Genomic DNA, 22,218 nt, shown 5'->3' with positions numbered 1-22,218 from the left:
TGTCGTTATCAGGATGCGCTCGAGCAGATATGAAGTGCCTATGCGAAAGCCAGACATACAGCAAGAACTTTGAAGCGTGCACTAAGCAAACGTGTTCAGTGAAGGACTTCCTAGGTATGTGGCAAGCGTAATCCACTCGAAAGGATGCTGACCTGGATGTTGATTGTAGTCGCATACCGTGTGCGGGAAACCACATGCGAGATACCTGCGCGCAACGAGGGTGAAACCACCAAGCACGCATCCTGGGCTCTGTTTGCGATCGTTCTGATGGCGGTCGTTGCACGCTTCGTCTTCCGAGCGCCCTCTGTGAGCGGCAGTGGATACGGTGCAGATGACCATACAATTGCGCTGGCCTTTCTCTTGATGATACCACTGAGCGTGATCACTCACGAGCTCACACGGATGGGTCTTGGTCGGGATATCTGGCGGCTTCCTTTCGAGAACATCACCAACATAATGTACTCCTATTGGGTCGGCCAATTCCTGTACGTCTGGATTATGAGTATGACGAAGATCTCCATCCTGGCTCTGTACCTACGAGTATGGATAGCGGATCCCATTGTTCGCAGAGACTGGTTTCGCTTGGCGTGTTCTGGTATGATTATCATCCTGGCCTCATACGCGGTCGTGATGAGCCTCACCTTGGGCTTTGAATGCAACCCTATCAATTTTGTACGCAGATGGATGTCTGATAGGGAAGATCTCATACTGACAAAGCGTAGACTTGGCTGAGATGGGATGGCGAACACGAAGGAACCTGCATCGATCTGAACGCCCATGGACTAGCCCTGGCAGCCTTCAACACAGTGCAAGATCTCATCATCTGCCTTCTGCCCCTTCCAAAGCTCTTCGCCTTCGACCTTTCGCTTCGGGACAAGCTCATAGTAGGGACTATGTTCTCCGTTGGCCTCTTTCTCACAAGTTGCTCTATCGTCAGGCTCCAGTACGTGATTCAGCTGGACACGACGGACAACCTTACGTTCGCATACAATCCTGTCTGCCTCTGGAGCACAATCGAATGCGGCGTGGCAATTATCTGTGCTTGCCTTCCGTCTGTCGTGGGCCTGGCACAACACGCCTACGGGTACAAGCTGTCGGCTCAAGAACTGATTGACAGAGCTTCGTGTCTCAGTGAGTGCAAAGCTGGACCAAATCAGCCTTGGCATGAATTGGAGAGTCCGGTGCTAGGAAGGGACATGGTTCGCATCAAAGGACCTTTTGTCAGAGAAATCTCTGAGTGGGATTGAGCGTGGTTCATTCGCTTCAAGCAACTTGCTTTCCTAGAGAAGTGACCGCTGGCGACGATTTGGCCTGAGCATATCTACAATAGACCTCACTTCAAGAGTGTGTGGCTTCCCTCGACGATCGGAAGGAAGGAGCCAAACACGTGCGACATTTGAGGCAGGGTGGAGCCTTCAGCTGGGCACGTCATCGCTCCAAAGCCCAGGGTCTCGCTGTCGCGATTACGGAAAGTTTGCAGCGAGCAGTTAACAGAAGCCCAACCAACACCTGCACCAGAAAAGAACCTTCTGAGAACCTACCACTGTCAATCACTCCAAGGAACACTCTGAGCATCACTTGCGACCACAACGACACCCGACACACGACATAATGAGGGCCTACTGGTACGATAACCTTCCCGTGAGTCCACCACCACCACCACCCCGCATCTGGCACTTCTACAGACCATGCGACTAATACACACCACCACCAGGGCGACCAACGCGAACCCCACGACAGCGGCCGCGAAGTCGACCCCGCCTACCTCGCCAAACTCGGCATCCTCCACTACGAACTCCCCAACAACCTCGCCGAAGTAAACCGCATAGCCAGCACGCGCCAATACAAAAACCGCGACGAAATTGAAATCTCCCCCACCCTCCTCCCCAACTACGAAGAAAAAGTGAAAAATTTCTTCCACGAACATCTCCACGAAGATGAAGAAATTCGCTACATCCTCGATGGCGGAGGTTACTTCGATGTCCGCGATAAAGAGGACGAGTGGGTGAGGATTAAATTGGAAAAGGGAGATTTGATGATTATGCCCGCGGGGATTTATCATCGGTTTACGACGGATGAGAAGAATTATACCAAGGCGATGAGGTTGTTTAAGGAGGATCCGAAGTGGACGCCTCTTAATCGGGGGGAGGAGACGGATGCGAATGGGTATAGGAAGGAGTATTTGAAGATGAGGGAGTCGATTTCTGCGTAGGCGATGGAGGAGATGTTATGAATAGGGAAGGAGTGCGTGTGCAGACACATGTCAGATACGATCGGAGAACGAAGTTCATGAATTCGTAAATTGCGTTAGGCTGGTCGAACGCTGCATGCTGCTCATGACTACTATCGATACAAATTACTGGGAAGTGTCGCTGATGCTATAATAAGCAAATGGGTATCTCTTAGCAACAGACTCAAGGTGCGTTAATCTCGCCATGCATGCGGATACGCTCCTGTAGGTTCTGCAGAAGCATGATCTCGTGGTCATCCAGCTTCACATGTCGAGGCAATGTGATTCGGTATGGTGAGATTTGAATCTCTTCCAGGCCGTCCACAAAGTCGACGCGATCGCTGAGCTCCTTTCGAAGAGTGTTGTCGTCGCTATGTTCGGGATCAGCATAGGGCCACGATATGACAAGAGACATGGCTAAAAGCTTACCTGCCAGAGTCCGAAGAAGGCTTCTGTCGCTCGCCTTTCTCTTCGTCCTTCTCTTCTCCTTCCTTGCCGTGCTTCTCCTCCCGCTTCTCCTTACGCAGTGTGCTTCCGACGCTTCCAGGACTCCACCAGTACATCGGATACTGCCGCAAGATGTTGTTGAAGAGCAACGCAACAACAACCATTAGGACACTGTCAAGCAAGACAATCGGCACATATCTCCAGCCCATTCGAATAACTTCAACTTGCGTGGACGCCAGCACGGCCGTCGCACCTCCGGGAGGATGGATCGTGTTCGTAAGACTCATGACCCACGACGCAAGCGCACATCCCACAGCTCCGGAAACCCATTGGATGTTGTTGAAATTCGAGTTATGCTGGAACAGCTTCGCGATCGCCACACCACTGATGGCAGCTAATGTGTTTCCAATAATCGAATTTCGGGGTTGCGCGAGCGGCGACTTGATCGTATTGAAGTCCAGCACAGCGCTTGCACCCAGCGATGCGATAATCACAGGCGGATGCCATGCCAGAATCCCAGGCGCGTGGTTTCCTATTCCGCCGACGAGACATAACCCAGCGACAGTCGCCAGAAATGTGATCGGCCATTGCAGGGCTTGCCAGGGCTCCTTTTGCGGTTCATGTCGGTATCCGAGCCATCGCGATGCGAAGTTTGGGAGAATGTATAGTCGGTTGTGCGGGATGTATGGGTTGATGTATTTGTCGATGTCGAAATCCAGGAATTGCTTCGCGACTTCTGACTGTACCATGTTGTCTTGCCGGTTCTCGAGCAGAGCCGCAAATCGGCTGTCTGGCTGTTCTTGGCGTGTGAGAGCAGTTCCCTTGTCAGTCTTGCGGCGAGAAGAAAGAGAAAGGCGTAGGAAACAGTGGTAGAGACAAAGGATGTGGAACCACAGGAAAGTGCGGCTCTATAGCGGTAACGCGGGTGCAGCTTTCGTCAAGAGCGCGTCAAGGAAGGGGATCGTCGACGAGTCGAGGAAATGCAAATAGCAGGTGTGTACGGAATAGTAGTGGCAGACCACCTGTTTCTCCTCCCAACTCCTACCTGTGACAGCGAGACAGCAGACGTCTCCTCGTTTCTTCTGCTGTGACGTGCTGTGGAAACGCTGTTTCTCCTCGGACTGCCTCAGCCGAGCGACTTCCGTGCCGCGCAACAGGTGTGTGAGGGAACTCTCCATCATGCATCTGTCGCTTTCGATCGAGGCCGGTTTGCGCTGGATGTGTTGAGCCATTTTCCATCACTTTGTTTGCCGTCTGCCCTTCCTGCGAGTCGTCGCCGATTCACAAGCTCACAATGACATTCTTCGTCAAAGAGTGCGCCCGCACGGAGATGTCAGATCGCTGGCCAGGCACCTCTTCCGTTGGCTCGTCGCAAAGCGCAAAGCTTGACGTAAGAGTTACTTTTAGCCGCGTTGCGTGACCACCTCCGAGAGGATCTGTGCAGACGCATGGCCATGCGGTGTGGGAACAGCAGAAATACCAGAGATTGTGTAGAGAGAAGAATGAGAAGACGACAAGGAGGTCAATGGACTGGGAATGGAGAAAAGAAGAAGTGATGTTGTCGTGTTATCTATGGAAGCCTGGTCTTTTGGGCAACCGCGATCTGATTGGCCCTTGATATCGCCTCTGCGATTGCTCCCTCCCTGCCGGAGATACCACACACGTTGCTCTGATAAGAACAACTTCGATTCACAAGCACTCCAAAGTAGATCGATTAAGGTATCGATGAAGAATCGAGTCAATTCATTCAATTCGAGGTTGGAGACCTGCAGACGCGGCTATATTTCCACGCTTTGCTGCCTCTGCAAACAGAACAAGTCATCGCTGAAGTAGAGTCGCCTTGCTAGTCCTCCATCTCATCATCACTATCGCTCCCATCGCCACTTCCAGCTTCCTCAGTAATCCACGGAATGTCCTTGTCGCTCAGATACACATTGGTGAGATACGGCAACTCGTGCCTACCATCGTATTGGAGATACGACTTCACCATGGGCTCCACCAACGAAGAGACCTTTGCCTTCAAAGCTTTGAGAAACTCGCGCACAGTATCTCGCTCTTCGGAACTGAGCTTTTCGCCCGTGCGTTCTCCCAAAGCTTCGAATACGGACTTCTCATGCAAGTAGTGGTCTCCTCCTTTGTGCAACATTCGATAGAAGTGAGCGGGCTGCAGGCATTGCTCATCACCCTTGTGATCGCAATATCTGGAAGGATGTTCCGCATCGCTATTGCCGTGGCCGTGAATGCGGAGATGCTCTTTCACCCAGTCGAGGTAATGAGCTAAGAGTGCATATTCCAAAGAGTCCGTGTTCACATCATTCGATGTCAGGAGGAGTATCTCGTGGTCGATGGCGAGATTATGATAGTATTTCTGAGTAGCTAGCCTGTCGATAACGGCCATGTTCGACTCTGAGGGCGTGAAGGTCGCCGAACAAATGGAGAGACGAGGGTACTGGCCCACCAAGTGAAGGATTGCCTCTTTGAAGACTGATGTAACGCGGAAGTTCTCCGCAATCATCAACCATCGTGCTGGATCCTCTGCGATGGCGGGCCAGATGTCCGGATACTCTGCAAAGAGCAATTTCACTGCAGTCGTGACTGAAGAACTTGGCATATTGGCCTTCTCTGCAGCAGCGATGCGGCCGAGAGCTTCTAGTTGAGGCAAGGCAACTCGAGCAGACGACGAATTGACAAGATGATGTTTGGGCTCCACGCGTGAGAGCATGCGTAGGAAGGTCTCGTAAGCTCTGACCCAGTCAACCTGACTGCCTTCGCAATGCGAGTACACTCGCTCATCCTCATGACTCTCGTGAGAAAGTGGACGGCCGGCTAATCGTGGTACCTTCTCTCCTTTGATCGACTCCAGAACACAGAAATATCTGATGATGCCATCAACTCGAGATGGGTCTGGCTCCAGTAGGTAAGTAGCAGCAGAGCCCTTGCGCAAGTCCTCAGACCTGATACAACATGATATCGACAAATCATGCCGATCGAGTACGATAATCACATCGCCACCAGACCGGAGGAATCTCTTTCGCAATTTTCCAACCTGCTGACCCGAGATCGCAGCAATGGCCTGGTCCACAAGTAGACACGGTCCGGTTCGAAGACGTTCATCCGGATGAGCAGCGGCCAACTGGCTGCGTGTACGGTCGTCAGTGTCAGCCGACAATGGCGCGATAGGGGCTGTGCTGGAGTCGGGTATGGCGATTGCGGCAGTCGCACTCTCCAGACGCTGGTCTTGACCAATGGCACTGATATTAGCTTGTTGTTCCATGTCGTGGTCGGTAATGCGTGTGTGCACGGCGCGGTGTCGTGATAGCGCTGAGAGCCGAAGCGTCATCTTACTCACTATTACCAATGCCTCACTTAGTTAAATTGCTTTTCAGGTGATTGTTGCATGGAGGTGTGCCAGGCACCTGCCCTGCTTGCAATGCAGTGATATCGTCTTCTCCTGTCCAGCGACACAGCAACATCCGTCACCTGCAGACGCTCAAAAACGTATCTCATAACTTCCAGCTCTTGTCATGTAGCGGACCCACTTCACGCTGGAGTAGTTGCTCTTCTCGAACACTTTGAGATACCGCACCAACAAGCCAGAGCTCGTGAACATGAGCAAACTGAACTGCATACTGAGCGGCGGTCTTGACCACGCCTTGTGATTTGTCATGGCAGATAACTCAGCCTCCGCCGACAAGACGAACTCGCTCTGTCCAGTGAAACGGGCGATCTTCCATTCGATCACATTCTCAGCAGGTACGTATTTCGCTTTGCCTTGCGAACAGCGGTGCGTCGTGTTTGCCGTGTTGAGAGGTGTAGGTATCCGTACACTGACATTTGTAGCAAAGAGCTTTGCACCGTAATTCGCACGTATGGCTATTGAGTATTCGACTTTACTGCGACCAATCTCGTTGACGATGACCTGGACCTTGAAGGGCAAGTTTACGTTCTCCGAACAGCGGTAAGACATGAGCTGGAAAGATCCATCTGGCGGAATGAAGGAAATAGTCCGGTCTGTTGTGAATGAACTGAGCTTGACGCATTGGTGCAAAGAGACGTCCTCGAGCGTGACACTACCAGCTGCTGCTTTCGTCGCTTTGCTGCCTGCCAGGTTGCCAATAGGCCCAGTCGCGCCATCCAGGCCTCCAGAATGAGAGCCAAGCGTGAGCGCGTCGTTCAGGCCGAATTTGCACTCGGGTGTGCCGGATAGGTATGCTCGCATCTCAATGGCTCCGTTCACATCGGCTCGCAATACTGTTCCAGTGGCTGACACTAGTAGATTGACATCCTCAATGACATCAACAAAGGCTTCGTTCTTCCGGTATTTGATGTTGTCCCGTCGCCAGCTCAGGGCTCCGGTAGCTTGCATTGTGATCTTGCTGCTGTCCTCCAGTGCTCGCTCGCTCTTGACTCCTTCCGTGGTGATGTACATCTTCAGCGTTTCCGTCTCTGTGTTCTGCGGGTATCCGAAGTCCAAGATCTCGTCTAGCAGCTCGTACACCATCACGAAGTTGCTCTTTACTGCTTCCTCGTCGAACCGTCCAAAGTAGCTCCTGCCCAGCTGGACGAGCTTGTACAGGAACTCAAAGACCAGTGCGCTGTTGACATTTCCCTTCGATACACCGACAATATAGATGTTCTCGCTTTTGATATGGCTGAAGGTCGTGCTCCCGAGCGTGAGAATTGGGGACCGGATCTGTGGGTTCGATATGACTTGAATGCGGAAGACATCGGCGAGTCGTGGTCGCATGTCCTGGCGAAAGGCTCTCATGATGAGCAATTCGCCCTTTTGATTGAACAGCAGCAGGCCGGACAACATCTTGGCGGTTGTTGCTGTGTTTGCGTGTGGTTGTTGTCGTGGTCTTCGCGGAGGAGGTGCAGCTTGAGGGGAGGGATGGCCAAGCGAGACGACGCCAGCGATTCGCGTCACCTCAAACAGCTTCACGCGTTAACTTTCAGTAGAACACCTTTTCGCGTCAATACAACATGCCCAAGAGGCGGAAGGCTCCTGACGAGGACGATGTCGACGACACAACACCGCGCAAGGCGAGACGAGGCGGACTCGACGACCATGCTCCCACCGTGTCAAGTCCATTGCGAGGATCGGAAACACCTTCAAGGTCCATCCTGAAGCAGACTCCGAGCAAAGCAAATGGACTCAAAAGTGTTGACGCTACGCCGAGCTCGCTGAGAAAAGTGTTATTTGCTACACCACAGCATCCAGAAGAAGAAACCAATGGCGACGATGAAGAGACTCCCAAGGCCACTCGCAACGATCGCAATGACCGTTCCGCACGTAGAAAGAGTCAGCGAACATTGCAAAAGCAGATAGCAGGACGTGACGACAGCGACGATGATAATGATGAGCAAGAGGAGGCCATTGCGCAGGCTATCTTGGGCGAGGACGATGTGGACGATACAGAGAACCCTACAGATGCAGAGAGTGCACCAGACACTCCCTCAAAGACTGGCAGACCCCGAGGGCGACCGAAAGGACGAAGGCGTGAACGGACACCCAGCCCACCACCCAATCTGCCTCCACATGAGTTGTTCTTCTTTCAGAATCGCCCGGGTGGGAACAAGACGTCGGCCAACACGATGCCCACTCATCTATTGCTCAATCATGAAGACTATTTCACACAAATCACTTCCTACGAGGATCCACACAAGGAAGATGTCGAGATTCTCAAGCAGCTTCATACCCGAGCATTTGACCAATGGGTCTTCGAACTCGATGAAGGCTTTAACATCTGCTTATATGGCTACGGCTCGAAACGAAAGCTGGCCATGGACTTTGCCGAGCATTTATGTCGCCAGTCTGACAAACCACCCAAGATCGTTATCGTAAATGGCTACGCTCCAGGTCTAACAATACGCGATGTTCTCTCGAACGTCGCAAGTGTTGTCATTGCGAAAGGGACCAAACTACCAGCACAACCCGCTGCAATGCTCGATGCAATCCTATCAACCCTCACCACAAACCCTCCCAAAGCCCCCATCAAACTCATCATCCACTCTCTGGACCACGCCAATCTTCGCAAAGCCGTCACTCAAGGCCTACTAGCACGTCTAGCAGCGCATCCCAGCATTTCACTGATAGCAACCTGCGACAACCCCAACTTCCCCCTGATGTGGGACATCGCCCTCTCATCCCAATACAAATTCCTTCACCACGACGCCACAACCTTCTCACCTTACACCGCCGAAATCGAAGTCGTCGAAGACGTCAACGCCCTCCTCGGCAGAAGCAGCAGACGTCTCGGCGGCAAAGACGGCGTAGGCTACGTCTTGAAGTCTCTTCCAGAAAATGCTCGTTCGCTGTTCCGCATTTTGGTAGCAGAGCAATTAGCTCTTGCAGACATGGAAGGAGAAGTAGCGTTGGTGAATGGTATTGGCGAGGACAGTGATCCAGACGAGATTCTTGGAGTGGAAGATGAGGACGAGGCGGCAGCAGAACAACAGACGCCATCGAAGCGAGGAAGAGGCCGCGGAAGACCACCGAAGGCGACGAAGAAGAAGCCGCCGAAACCTGTGCAAGCCGCGGCGCCTGCTGGTGTCGAGTATCGCACGCTCTACCATAAGGCGGTGGAGGAGTTTGTCTGCTCGAGCGAAGTCAATTTCAGAACGTTGTTGAAGGAATTCCATGATCATCAGATGATTGAGTCCAGAAAAGACGCATTGGGCACTGAACGTCTGCTGGTGCCGTTCAGGAGAGAAGAGCTGGAGTCGATTCTGGAAGAGCTTGTTTGAAATCGAGAGCGGGAAGTATTGAACGACAGAAGTGTGAAAGCTACGCATATACGGTGTTGATCGCCGAAGCAGGCCTGGAGATTTCGGTTTCGATTGCATGAGATACCCTAGGCGCGGTGAGGCGCGATACAGAATCTAACACGCCCAGATGTGCTCTAACCCGCTCGCTTTTCTTTTTATTGCAATCATGATACCCATACCCCAGCGCCCGCTGCTATGCGTACAGTCATGTTCTCGGTTCTTTTTGCGGAGTTGCATCTTTACCATCCACGGGTTGCCAGCTTCTGTGTCTCTGGCAACTTGTCGCAGTTGATGCCCACCATGGCCTCACCAAGACCTGAGCTGACCTCAGCGAGTACCTTTGGGTCGTTGTAGTGTGTGGTGGCCTGCACGATAGCCTTTGCTCGCTTTGCTGCGTCTCCTGACTTGAAGATACCAGATCCAACGAAAACACCGTCGCAACCCATTTGCATCATCAAGGCAGCGTCGGCTGGCGTAGCAATACCTCCTGCAGCAAAGTTCACGACTGGCAGTCTCTTGAGCTGTGCTGTCTGCTTGAGCAGGTTGTAGTCGCACTGCAGCTCTCGTGCCATCATGCGAAGATCAGCATCAGATGCTGAGCTGGCCTTTGCAATCTCAGCATTGACAGTTTGCATGTGTCTCACTGCCTCGACGACATCTCCCGTTCCTGCTTCGCCCTTTGTCCGGATCATGGCAGCGCCCTCTGATATTCTTCGAAGGGCCTCACCCAAGTTCTTGCATCCACACACGAATGGAACATTGTACACGCTCTTGTCGATGTGGTTGACTGGATCGGCAGGTGTGAGCACCTCGGACTCATCGATGTAGTCCACGCCAATGGCTTGGAGAATCTGACATTCCACGAAGTGACCAATTCTCGACTTCGCCATGACAGGGATAGTGACAGCATTCATGATGTCCTTGATCATTTGTGGGTCGCTCATGCGAGCGACGCCACCGTCCTTTCGAATATCTGCTGGCACACGCTCGAGGGCCATGACGGCACATGCACCCGCCTCTTCAGCAATGCGTGCTTGCTCTGCGTTGACCACATCCATGATCACGCCACCCTTGAGCATCTGGGCCAAGCCGACCTTGACAGCGAAGGATGATTGAGGATCATTCTGAGATGTGATCTTCGTGGTGTTGGTCTTCGAGGCGGCGGTGATGGTGGAGGGCTCGGCGTGGCCGTTGGCAGGGGTGTCGTTGACAGCCATTGCGGCGTTCTTTTGAGATCGGAAAGGTGAGACAGAGGTTCCGTTAGAGGCCATGTGCTTACTGGTGCTGGAGACGGAGGGTAGGAGGATGTTATATCTGCTCAATGGCGGTGGGGCGTGCAGATGCAGGGCGGGGCAGCAGTGAAAGAAAGTCGAAGGCGATATTGAGATGGTGGCACTGGGAAAGACAATCGGCGGAACTAGGAAAGTCTATATGCTGGGCTCGGAGGGCAGGCAATGGTCGCGAAAGGAAGCTCGATGCGGCAGTGATTTGGCGAGCACTGGGACAGCACGGTGCTTGTGTCTGGTAGGGCGCGAGACTGGTGCGAGACTGGCCTCTGACTGCGGCCAGATGCGGCGAGAAAATGTTCGAAGAGTCATTTGCGCCTGCGATCGCGGGGAAGATCGTGCTTCGGCCAAGGAGCCGAGACGTGCTGCAGGGTCCGACGGCGCCTTCCCTGCCTGCTGAGTGCCGCGACTGCGCCGGCATGTGACAACCACCTCGTCCGTCTGTTGCCAACCCTCCGACCTCAGGTGCTGGCCCGCGTGCGCCGCGCTATAAGACGGGAGTCATCCTTCTGTGACTGCGATGGGAGCACTGCAGCTCAGCTTCGCGATGGCTGGTCAGCACGAGCTACTCATACGCGAGCAGAGTCGCGGCGGACGAGTCTGCTGAAGCTACAATGCCCATGAGGGGAACCAGGAATCCACGCGTTCCTCGGCCGAATGCACAGCTGTAATCGCAATAAGAGAGCTCAGCTGCTCGATGAAGTCTTCTGTATAGACTTTGACCTCCTGCGCGAGTGAAGCTTGACACCGAGAACACTCTACACTTCCAGACCGCACTCTGCACAACATGGCCCAATTTTGGATCCAGGACTCCGACTTCGCTTCACTCAAGGATAAAGTCGCGGTGATCACGGGTGGATCATCCGGCATTGGACTCGCCACAGTCCAGCTTCTCCTCGACACAGGCGCATACGTCGTTGTTGGCGACCGAAATGATCCGCCGATACAGCATGACAACTTGACCTTCGTCCAAACCGACGTGACATCATGGGAATCACTCAAAGCTCTGTTCAAGACTGCAGAGACGAAGCATTCCCGCATCGATCATGTCTTCTCGAATGCCGGCATTTCCGGACGAGCAAATTACCTCGAAAGCACATTTGATGCGAACGGCGAGCTGGAAGAGCCGTCAAACATGGTGTACGACATCAATCTCAGAGGCATGATCAACACTTCGTACCTCGGACTCCACTATTTCCAAAAGCAAAGCCCACCGGGTGGGTCCATCGTCTGCACAGCTTCCGGCTCTTCGTTCCAGCAATTCGCTGTGTGGGATTACACGACTGCAAAGCATGGGGTGTTAGGCTGGATGCGTGGTGCGATTCCAAACCTCATCTCGCAGAAACTGCCCATCCGCATCAACTGCATTGGCCCTTCTTGGACTCTGACTGGTCTGGTGCCGAAGGAGATCACGGATGCTGCTGGCGTGGAGACGCAGACTCCGGATGTCGTGGCACGGCAAGTCGCCACTTTATTCGCGGATGAAAGCAGGCAAGGGCAATTCATCTATTCAAGTGGAGGAAGGCATTATGAGATTGAGCAGAACGTGCTCCTGCCTGCTGCGTGGAAGGTGGTGAGTAAAGCCTCTCTCTCTCGTTACGAGCTATAAGCTGACGATAACTTTCCAACAGAACCTTGCAGGCGGCTTAAAGGAAGGAGACAGCGAGCAGGGTCAGCTCGAGAGGATATCGAAAGCTGCTCAGGCGCATGGATACCAGACCGGCATTGAAGAGAAGACCAAGGCGGCAGTAGCTGACCAAGTGGAGCACAAAGAGAGCGTCGCAGGCGCGTGATCTGAAACGTAATCATAAGACGTCGTTGACATACAGATCTTGCGCCAACATAGACATCACAATCTCAAGCGATCCAGAACCAAATCCTCTCCAACAAATTCCTAGGCTTTCGCTCCGGCCACGTCCCCTCCATCGCATCAATTTCCACCTTTCCACTCCACAAATCCATCTCCCCCAACTTCACGATCCTCGTCTTCTTCACCAGCTTATACCCAACAAACAAGGTCAAAAAGATAGGAATATTAGATAGATAGATAATTCTTATACGCTGGTCTACCTCTTTTAACTAGAGTAAGCAGTACGCCCTATATTTTTCGTAGGTAGAAAAGCCCTCGTGCTAGCACTCCGGCAGAAAAACCCCCTTCTGTCTTTATATTTTATAGTAAGCTCTATATAGCCTGCTGCTTCCGTAGTTTCTAGTTCTCCTTAGGACAATTTGCGTTATTTTAATAGTTTAGATCCTTTATAGTAGTTCTCCTTATTTGTTTCTTATATCTTTAGTACTTAGGAGCCCTATCCTCTTACTTACTAGCTTAGGGACTTAAGCCTATATATATAGTCCTAGTCCCTTCGCTAGTATCTATATTAAACCTTTATCTAACTCTTTCTTACTAGTTCCTAGAGTAGATATCTCCCTATATAAATCCTACTTAGATTTTAACCTTCCTTAGTACCTAATTATATAACTTATATCTAGAGAAATTCTAGTTTTTATAGAATATCTAGAATAGTAGGTATCTTTATAGGTAGCTCTAAGTATAGTATAGAGTTAGATAGCTTATATTAGATACTCTGCCTTTAGACTTAAGGTTTCTAGAGAGCTCTAGAGTAGGGGAACTAGTCTGCTTTAGAGTCTCCTATATTAGACAAAAGGCTCCTAGTAGCTAGTTATTCTAGTATCTATAGGGGTACTACTACTCCTTTCTTCTGTTTCTACTATCCTTGCTCTTTCTTATTAAAGCCTTCCCTTAGGTATACTTAGTTCCTCCTCTTTAGCCTATTTAGAGCCTAGGTTACTACTCTAGCCTCTAGGCCTATAGTAGTATTTACTACCTAGAAGGGCTATCCCGTAGTCGAGCATTAGAATCTTATAGTAGTTATACCGCGCTAGCATCGTCTTCGTATTCCTAGGAGCTCTCTAATCTCTCTAGGTCGAAATTCTAGACTTTTTGTCGCCTTCTTCCTGCTTCTATAGGTATCTAGCTGCCCTATACTTTGCTAGTATAGCCGAAGCTATCTGTTTCTACCTACGACCGCGTAGAGGTGTGCAATAGGACTTCGCAGGCAGATAGGAATATTAATATACGGCGGCACAAAACTCTTCGCGCTGAATCTCCCAGGAAAGAAAGCATCATACCCATTGAATAGTGCCACAACACTACAAAAGCAAATCCCAAACCAAGCCAAGAAAGGCTGAAAAGGCGCTTTCCAAGGTAAATCATTCCTCGAGATTCCGTTATGTCGTAATCCAGCATAGAATCGAAGATATGTGATGCAGATACTACACCAGACGATCAATGTCGAAACGGCAGAAATGTTACTAAACCAGAAGAAGACCTGAGCCGAAGCATTCGAGACGTTCAAGTAAGCCAGAAGGCTGATGAGAGCTGTTGCCGCAACACAAGCGTATGGGACGCCGAATTTCTCGTAGCGGAGGAATTTGGGGGCTTTGCCGTCTAGAGCGGAGGCGTAGAGGACACGGGTGCTGCTGTAGTAGAAGGCGTTGCCGGCGGACCAGGCGGAGGAGAGGATTACGGCGTTGAGAATGTGAGGAAGGACGGGGATGCCTCGATTGACGATTGCGATGACGAAGGGGGATGCGGCGGCTCCTGGGGCGCTGGAATCGATCGCGTTGAGGAGGCGGGGATCGGAGGAGGAGACGCAGAGGCCGACGAGGAAGATGGCGAGGATATAGAAGATTAGGATACGCCAGAAGACGCGGCGGACTGCTTTGGGGATGTTGCGGCGTGCTGGGAAGAGTTAGTTGTGTGGGTTGTAAGCTTGGGGAGAGGATCACTTACGATCTTGTGTTTCTCCTGCTGCAATGACACACATCTCGCTACCACCATAGGCAAAAGTCGCCTGAATGAAGACCTTCCAGAACGCCAAGAATCTGCCCAACGCCCCAGGCTGGAGATAAGTATTCATCGGCCCAGGATCAATCCTACAACACGCAGCGTCGTCTATCAGTAACCCTCTCCTCTCACAACATCTTCCTTTTCCAATACATACCAATACCGAAACCCAATCCGATCCCCACTCGGCGCTCCTCCAAGATCAATAACCAACATCAAAACAATCAACCCCACAATAGTAATCAACTTAACCGCCCCAAAAACAAACTCCACCTCCCCATAAAACCCCACAGGCAAACAATTCACCACAACCATCGGAACTGTCAGCACCGTAATCCAAACCCCCGTGGAAACCCCATTCGGCCAAAACCCAATAATAATCGCCGACACAGTCGTCTCAATCGGAACTCCAATCGCGAGCTGATAATAATAATTCCAACCTAACACGAACCCTAAAGCCGGATCGACGAAACGTGCGGCGTAGATGGGTACTGCGCCGGGGATGGGGAGGTAGGTTGCCATTTCGCCGAGGGAGTTTATGACGCAGAAGAGGTTGAAGCCTGTGATTGTGTAGGCGAGGAAGGCGGATAGGGGCCCGGAGAGGGAGAGGATTTGGCCGGAACCGATGAAGAGGCCTGTTCCTATTGCGCCGGAGAGGGCGAGGAATTGGATGTGGCGGCTTTTGAGGTTGCGGTTGAGGTGGCCGATGTTTTTGGTTTCGTGGGAGTGTTTTTCGAGGTCGGTGGGAGGGGGTGAGGAGGTGGTGGTTTGGGTTTTGGTGATGTGGTTGTTTTTGTCCATTTTGCACTTCTTGATCGTTTGATCTGGTTGAGGTGTAGTGAGAGCGTGAGTATGTCAATCGTGGACAGAGTGAGTCGTTTCGGAATTGAGTGAAGAATGAACCAGATGCGATGAATGCCGACGCGTGTGTGCTACCGTGCTATGTGGCATTGCTGATGAAGGTTCCCCTCTCCCACTCCACCTTTCTGTTAGCTGTTAGCAAGTGCTGTAGCACAAGTGCTCTGTAGGTGGTAGTGATCGGCTGCCTTGGCATTCCTTCGCTGGCTTCACCTCCAAGCGACCGTTTCCTCAAGCGCAACATTCGCACAGATTATCACGGTCTTCTTTTATCTGCCGCTCAGCGGCCAGACCTTTGGCGGCGAGAGTCTTCGATCTCATGTGAATTTGACCTGCGGTTCCTCACAGATGGGTGGTTCAGACAGGCTACCGAATTTCCAGCGATCCGCCACCTCTAAGAATATACCTCCCTGGGCAAATCATGCAAAAGTAAATAGACAGAGCCGCTTGAGTACTCCTCGCGTTTGTTCAAACCATGTTAGGTAACCGTGTAGCTTGTTGCGCTGCGTTATAGAGCTTTGCGTGAAGACCTTTCCAGCTTATCTTGCGACCCCTGTATGCAGTAAGCCACTCAAGTCATGCTTGCATGCACTCTGCTTTCACAGAGTACACGTAGCTGAGGAAGCATGCTTTGGCGCCCGCACGTTGACAGCTTCTTGATCTTCGCGCTGCTCCTCTTACGCTTTTGCAGTGACACGAACGACAATCAAAATGCTGCAATTTCCATCACCACGAAATACATGGCGTCTCGATATTGTCTCGATTCTGGCAGTGCTGGGTGAGAGCAACATCAAGGTCAACGCGCACCTGATAACGGCCTCGCCCACGTGCTTGCTGCCGCGATTGATGCCAGCACCGCAAGGACTGTTGGCAGAGAAACGGATCAAGCGCTTGCCACTCGAGGACGATGTCTTGACTTGTATCGGCATTTACTCTGGCAATGAGAGAGCAGGCCTCAACTATTTCGCCACCATATTCCATGGCACGGGCATGCAGTCAGAGCCTTACAGCGTTCGCGAGCTGACGATCAGAGAGCTCAAGTCCAGTGACGGGTCTGCAGCCCTATCCGAGCATTTACGTCCGCGATGGGCGAGTCCAACCAATATCATCGCCATCATAAGCTGTGCAATTTCCATCGGCTTGTTGATCTGGGCAGCTCTGCTTCGAGATGGTGTCGCCGTCGTTGGAATTATCATAATGTCTAGCACCGCACCAGTGCTCTGCGCTGGAGCACGATACAAATTACCGAAGCTCAGGTTGGCGCTTATGAGTCGTGACGGCGACGTGGTGTTCCGTACTCGAGATGGCATCTTCACCGTGATCCATTGCACGGAGAGCATAGCTCGACTGTTGTACTTTTCTCCCGAAGCCCCCGAGTTTTCCATGAATATCTACGCCAATCGCTTGTCTGGAGGTGTTGTAGGAGGCCTGATGCTCATTGTCAGCATCACACTTTTTGGCAACTGTACATGGACAATGCAGGCAGCGCTTTCCGTAACCTACGCTCTGCTGAACGTCTTGTACTGGGTAGCAGCTGTGCTGCCGGAGCGCTACTCCTGGGACTTCTCCAACCTCGAGATCTCCGAGAAGCATACATTTTTCAACGCCAACTTCGCCGAGGGACTGTGGGTAGCTATTCAAAGATCAGGGAGCATTGACTGGGTGAGAGCCTCTCGTTCTGTACCGGACACACCAGTATGGTCCAAATGGCTTTTGGAGGCAGACCAGCGCCTCCAGAGCAATTCTAAAGACTGGCAACCCCGGAAAGCCTTCGAAGACTTGTCAAGTTCCCATAGAGTTGAAAAGCCAAGGGCTGTATGGAAACTCCCTGAGTCTGTATAGAAGGCATGTTGGCACATGAGCAGACACATCCAACAGGTTGAGGGCCAGGATCAGATGTAACCATCTTCTTAGTGATACCTTGTTCTGACTCTCGCACACCAAGTGGTCCAGACTCAATTGCGCATACGGCATCGTGATGTCAAGCTCGAGTGTTGCCGGCTTTCACAAATTCTTTGGCTTAAGACGTAAGGTGCCCGTTTCTGGCTGGCAAGCACAGCACCCCTTCGTAGTCCATGAGAGCGGACCTTGACGAGGGGACCGAGCCAGGGTCTTGACTCGAGATGGCGAGCTCCATCCCGAAATTTTCGAGGGTTATGCTGTAGAAGGACGTCCGTGTGTCCGGGCATGGACGGAGGCACGGGGAAAGGGTCGGTTTTGAGCTTGGAAAGCCGAGCAGCCTCCGAGATTCCGAATGACGACAGAGCAAGAGTCTACATGATGATGCAGGCACGAACGCATACGAAATATCAAGCACGAATGTCGGAGGCCTATGATTTCTCTCACGCTACTACCTATGTTCCTAGCCCTCAGTCGGAGATGACGGCGCTTATTTTGTTGTGGCCGACCTTTGATGAACAAGCTGACCAGACAGGGGGCAACATGTCACCGAACAGAGATCTTCGCGCTATAACTTCCCCAAAAGGACGCATCGCACCAATTCACCAGTATAAAGCAATACTAAAGCAATGAGTGTCTGACTGTAGCTGCCACGGGAGCTCGAAATGACTGGTTCGATTAATCACAGCCCCTGTCCCGAACTTACACGGTCCCCGCGGTTCACAATGCTACAACTCCATCGATCAAGCCACACGGCATCGAAACGCAGAGAGAGCAAGTATCGCACAGTGTCTGAGGAAACACATACTTATCAGCTTGCCATATTCCATTCGTCTCCCGCTCTCTGCTCTGTTCTTTCTGGTTTGAGCGGCTATGCTTGAGTCCCATGTTTCGAGTGCTCAAGTCGTCCTTACATAGCTACGACACTATTCGCTCTCAACACCCACATTCCTCACCATGCAGTCACTCACCATAACTATTGTAGGAGCAGGTATCGGCGGTCTACAGGCAGCCCTCGCACTGAGCTCCTCCAACCACAAGATCACAGTCCTAGAAAGCGCCTCCGCATTTGAAGAAGTTGGCGCCGGGATTCGCGTGCCACCAAATTCAGTCCGACTGAGCGAAGCATGGGGAGTGGACTTCAGCAAAGTGAAGAAAGGAATTTCGCGCGGGGACCGCTTCATGGACTGGAAAGGCAACATCCTCCTCGATTGCGTTTACAGCGATGTGAAGGAGAGATACGGCACGGAGTATTACTTCATCCATCGTGCAGATTTGATAAATCTGCTTGCGGAGACGCTCCAGCAGAGGAAAAATGTGACAATACGGTTGGGAGCCCGGGTCTTGTCCTACGATTTTGATAAGCCATCAGTTACCCTTGCCAGTGGCGAAGTAATAGCGTCTGATCTCGTGGTCTGCGCAGATGGGATCAAGTCTGCCGCTAGGAATGCTGTCAATGGCTCTCCGATCGCTCCGCAAGATACAGGCGACGTCACATATCGCATCTTGGTACCCGCTGCGCCTCTCCTCGCGGATCCGGAGATGCGCCATTTAGTGACTGAGCCGTGGGCAACACAATGGTTGGGACCAGAAGGGCACGCGGTGAGCTATCCGCTCCGTGAAGGCGAATTATACAATATCATTCTCTATGTGACGCACGGTTCTGACAAAGGCGAGCCAGTAGGAGAGGACGTGTGGAAGAGTGCGAGGAACAACGGAGAGCTCGTGGAGAGATTCCACGACTGGTGTCCGCAGGTGCGGAAACTGTGTGCCATGACGGGAGAGTACTTGAAGTGGAGATTGGCCGACTTCTCGCAGTTAGGCAGTTGGGTGCATGCCAGTGGGAAAGTGTGTCTGCTCGGAGATGCGTGCCATCCAATGATGCCCAGCATGGCGCAAGGTAAGGGCTATGAAGAATTTTCCGTCTTTCAAGTCGCGGATGGTTGATACTGGCTCGCACGTAGGCGCTGCTCAAGATACCGAAGACGCGGCTGCGCTGAAAGCAGCGCTCGATACCGAGACAAGTATTCCAGCAGCGTTGGCGAAATACCAGAAGGTTAGGTTACCAAGAGCGGCATATGTGGCGAAGAATACAAGAGTATTGCAGGAGTGGCTGCACCTGTACGACGGACCTGCGAGACAGGAGCGAGATGAATTGATGCAGCGGGACGATGCAAGCAATCCAATCTTCTGGGGATGTCGGGAAAGGAACGATTGGCTGTTCGGGCACAATGCTCTGAATCTCAGTGATAACGAGAAGATCCCCTCGCTACCACCCGTGCCAACGGTTCAGGCATCGGTGTATCGAAGGACGAGGAGCAGTGAATGCTGAATAGATAGAGATAGCAGTCGAAGGTGCTGGTCGACGATTGATACGGTGTTTTGACAAGCTCTGGCGCGAGATTGATGCCGTATTGTCAGATCCGAGTCTCGCATCCCTCATCTAGCACGTTTGAACGGATACGAGAGCATAGCCAGTTCCTTTGTACCATTCAACAGCCGGGTCGGCCGGACTGGGAGCGTAGTTTGCTGTTCGGACGAGAGAAGCCGATTCTCGATTTGGTCTGGCTTCGCGTCTTGCTGTCACTATCGAATTCGATTGATTGACGAACTGTGCCTTGGTTGCTGGTCATAGTAGTCCACAGATGATGTAGAAGAGGACGCAAGGAGAATGTGGAGCCAATGCAGCTGCCAGGGCTTTTTTGTCGCACGCGGAACTTCCGTAAGCCGTAGTTAGTTGCGGCTTCTTTCACCACCTCCAGTTCATTCACAACTTTCTTCGCGACAACACATCACGACCGGCACAATGGCGACGAATGGCAGACCAAACAAGACCATGTCTTCGCGACTGGCGAGCATGAAGTTCATGCAGCGCTCAGGACCGCCTTCTCCAGCAACTCCAAGCGAACCACCTTCAAAGAAGCAGCGACTGTCAAGCGGCAGAGCAGCGCCCTCTCCCACCTCGTCGAACCCAGCAACACCGATTGAAGGCTCTTCAGGAGCCTCGCAAGACGACTCGAAGTGGTACCTCAGTTTCCGTGCTCCTCAAGCGCCAGCTGTGGAATCGCCATTGCGCATTGTGCAAGCAGGATATGCGACTCTCGATTCCACGAGTCGTGGCAACGACGCTTCTGATAGCGAGGACGATGCGCCACGGCGGCCAGCAATGCCGGGAAGGAAGAGCTTTGGCAAGTTTAACAAAGTTATTGAAAAGCAAAACAATCCAGACCTCTCCTCGGACTCTGATTCAGAATCCGACGAGGATGAAGAGGACGAGAAAGAGGAAGGCGAGCCTGGCGATGACACTGGAGTAGACGCGCTGATCGCGCAAGGCCGCAAGGAGGCAACCGAGCGCGCCAAAGCAGAGCGTAAAGCAAAGAGAAAAGCAGAGAAAGAAGCATCACAGAAGTTAGCAGAGCAGCGAAGGAAGAAAGAAGTGAACCTCAACCGGACGCCCACGAGCATATCGAACGGCGGCGGCTCTCCTTCGATGGCGAATCTAGCCTGCCACGGCTGCGGAGAGAAGGGACACAAGGCAGCGGACTGTCCGAGGAAACGGAACAGCAGACCTTCGAAGTCGAGGCTGTCGTACTGAGTGAAGCGTACTTACCTTTCTAGCAATAGACCCCTGCTGGCTAGAAGCAGATCGAGATATGTCGCTGCAGAGCACTTGGATGTGGCCAGATCAGCGCTGCTAGATATGCGTGCGCTGACACCACCTGATGTTGCTCGGTCAGAATCGCTCAGATGTTCGCACTTGACTTCCTGTGAAGTCCTCGAACTGATTGCGTGTAGCATTGTGGCTCCGTCTCTCCGTTTCCAGGCACTCAGTACAATTGGGCAGGCCAAATACATCTGGATGCAGGTGAGTGCGCTTCTACGTGCCGACCACTCAACTCTTTGGCTACCACATCTACGTACGTCCATATTCTTCGTACAACCGCTCCCCCAGGCGCAGATTCTTTGGAGGAGACAAGGAAGCTCTTATGCGCCACTTCATACTCCGTTTCAGTTCCGACATAAACACCTCACGTAATTACAGCAGCACAAAACCCATGAATGCCAGATCCTCTATGGGCACCTGTCCCATGTATCAAACAAGTTCACGCCTCGTACAAACTATCTCAGCCCACCAAGTCAGGACTTGAATCCCTCAACTCCCATGATCTCCTCAGCCGAACCCCATCGATTCCATCAGCTCATCCAACCCGTCCCCCTTTTCAGTCTCTCCATTTCCGCCAACCCTTTCCACGCCGCATCAATTCCAATGGCGACAGACCGGACAGCCCGGGAGCACATATCTGCAGAGCGGGCAAATTCGGCGCGTTCTAGCACCTGGATCACGCGGAGGCGGCATTGAGAGAGGAGGTAGGTCGGAGTATCCGGTCTCAGGCATGCTGTCATCATCTTCTTCTTCGGCTGGGACCCATCTGCATCTGTCTTCTGGATCGTTTGGCGATTCGAGGGAGTCGTTGTGGAAATGCATGATTCTAGAGAGTGGTAATGCTTGAATGGAAATCGGTCGTGAAAAATGTGATGGAGATTTTGGTTGAGTTGATTGGAGTTGAGTTGAGTGTCCAGGCCAGCTGGATGTTGTTTGAGCAAGAGTGCGAAAGCTGTATGTGCGCAGAGTTAGGTTTTCTGCAGATGTGTGGGATGAATTGATGTTGCTGCTGCTGTAGATTGCAAGGAGACTTTGCATGGGACTTATATTCACGCACGAGTGTGCAGGTGGCTCAGACATGGCGTTCGGAACTCTGCTTTTGTGGCAGGCTATGACAGACATCGTGTCGACACATGGGCCACAAGGGATCTGGCTGGGAGAGACAGCACTGAAATAGATGGGACATTCTCATAAGGTA

General features: G+C 52.1%; 12 protein-coding genes across 12 annotated transcripts; 7 read left to right on the top strand and 5 right to left on the bottom strand.

Moving 5' to 3' along the window:
* Positions 1–29: 29 nt before the first annotated feature.
* RHO25_010617 (uncharacterized protein) lies at positions 30–1,247 on the top strand (the record flags this gene model as incomplete). Its single annotated transcript, XM_023602479.1, has 3 exons — positions 30–114; positions 170–672; positions 723–1,247. The coding sequence occupies 3 exons, from the start codon at positions 30–32 to the stop codon at positions 1,245–1,247; spliced, it is 1,113 nt and encodes a 370-aa protein (XP_023450710.1).
* Positions 1,248–1,611: 364 nt separating this feature from the next.
* ADI1 (1,2-dihydroxy-3-keto-5-methylthiopentene dioxygenase) lies at positions 1,612–2,212 on the top strand (the record flags this gene model as incomplete). Its single annotated transcript, XM_023602480.2, has 2 exons — positions 1,612–1,641; positions 1,715–2,212. The coding sequence occupies 2 exons, from the start codon at positions 1,612–1,614 to the stop codon at positions 2,210–2,212; spliced, it is 528 nt and encodes a 175-aa protein (XP_023450709.1).
* A 202-nt stretch (positions 2,213–2,414) lies between these two features.
* Positions 2,415–3,426, bottom strand: RHO25_010615 (uncharacterized protein; the record flags this gene model as incomplete). Its single annotated transcript, XM_023602481.2, has 2 exons — positions 2,415–2,601; positions 2,660–3,426. 2 exons carry the CDS (start codon positions 3,424–3,426, stop codon positions 2,415–2,417), a joined length of 954 nt encoding a protein of 317 aa, XP_023451147.1.
* A 1,094-nt stretch (positions 3,427–4,520) lies between these two features.
* On the bottom strand, positions 4,521–5,951 carry RHO25_010614 (uncharacterized protein; the record flags this gene model as incomplete). Its single annotated transcript, XM_023602482.2, has 1 exon — positions 4,521–5,951. The coding sequence occupies one exon, from the start codon at positions 5,949–5,951 to the stop codon at positions 4,521–4,523; it is 1,431 nt and encodes a 476-aa protein (XP_023451146.2).
* A 216-nt stretch (positions 5,952–6,167) lies between these two features.
* RHO25_010613 (uncharacterized protein) lies at positions 6,168–7,493 on the bottom strand (the record flags this gene model as incomplete). Its single annotated transcript, XM_023602483.2, has 1 exon — positions 6,168–7,493. The coding sequence occupies one exon, from the start codon at positions 7,491–7,493 to the stop codon at positions 6,168–6,170; it is 1,326 nt and encodes a 441-aa protein (XP_023451148.1).
* Positions 7,494–7,660: 167 nt separating this feature from the next.
* RHO25_010612 (uncharacterized protein) lies at positions 7,661–9,424 on the top strand (the record flags this gene model as incomplete). The annotated part of the gene is made up of 1 exon (XM_023602484.1): positions 7,661–9,424. The coding sequence occupies one exon, from the start codon at positions 7,661–7,663 to the stop codon at positions 9,422–9,424; it is 1,764 nt and encodes a 587-aa protein (XP_023450868.1).
* Positions 9,425–9,684: 260 nt separating this feature from the next.
* Positions 9,685–10,662, bottom strand: PDX1 (pyridoxine biosynthesis protein; the record flags this gene model as incomplete). The annotated part of the gene is made up of 1 exon (XM_023602485.2): positions 9,685–10,662. One exon carries the CDS (start codon positions 10,660–10,662, stop codon positions 9,685–9,687), a length of 978 nt encoding a protein of 325 aa, XP_023451150.2.
* Positions 10,663–11,518: 856 nt separating this feature from the next.
* Positions 11,519–12,524, top strand: RHO25_010610 (uncharacterized protein; the record flags this gene model as incomplete). Its single annotated transcript, XM_023602486.2, has 2 exons — positions 11,519–12,304; positions 12,363–12,524. The coding sequence occupies 2 exons, from the start codon at positions 11,519–11,521 to the stop codon at positions 12,522–12,524; spliced, it is 948 nt and encodes a 315-aa protein (XP_023451149.1).
* A 1,233-nt stretch (positions 12,525–13,757) lies between these two features.
* On the bottom strand, positions 13,758–15,400 carry RHO25_010609 (uncharacterized protein; the record flags this gene model as incomplete). Its single annotated transcript, XM_023602487.2, has 3 exons — positions 13,758–14,494; positions 14,546–14,688; positions 14,757–15,400. 3 exons carry the CDS (start codon positions 15,398–15,400, stop codon positions 13,758–13,760), a joined length of 1,524 nt encoding a protein of 507 aa, XP_023451152.2.
* A 768-nt stretch (positions 15,401–16,168) lies between these two features.
* RHO25_010608 (uncharacterized protein) lies at positions 16,169–17,299 on the top strand (the record flags this gene model as incomplete). Its single annotated transcript, XM_065603304.1, has 1 exon — positions 16,169–17,299. The coding sequence occupies one exon, from the start codon at positions 16,169–16,171 to the stop codon at positions 17,297–17,299; it is 1,131 nt and encodes a 376-aa protein (XP_065459376.1).
* Positions 17,300–18,313: 1,014 nt separating this feature from the next.
* RHO25_010607 (uncharacterized protein) lies at positions 18,314–19,688 on the top strand (the record flags this gene model as incomplete). Its single annotated transcript, XM_023602488.1, has 2 exons — positions 18,314–19,256; positions 19,321–19,688. 2 exons carry the CDS (start codon positions 18,314–18,316, stop codon positions 19,686–19,688), a joined length of 1,311 nt encoding a protein of 436 aa, XP_023451151.1.
* Positions 19,689–20,162: 474 nt separating this feature from the next.
* On the top strand, positions 20,163–20,951 carry RHO25_010606 (uncharacterized protein; the record flags this gene model as incomplete). The annotated part of the gene is made up of 1 exon (XM_023602489.2): positions 20,163–20,951. One exon carries the CDS (start codon positions 20,163–20,165, stop codon positions 20,949–20,951), a length of 789 nt encoding a protein of 262 aa, XP_023451145.1.
* Positions 20,952–22,218: the final 1,267 nt, after the last annotated feature.

Source organism: Cercospora beticola, chromosome 7 (genome assembly GCF_033473495.1).
Source record: "Cercospora beticola chromosome 7, complete sequence".
NCBI lineage: Eukaryota > Fungi > Ascomycota > Dothideomycetes > Mycosphaerellales > Mycosphaerellaceae > Cercospora > Cercospora beticola.
Note: the sequence above shows the minus strand (reverse complement) of the source record. Positions and strands in the feature narration are given on the sequence as shown.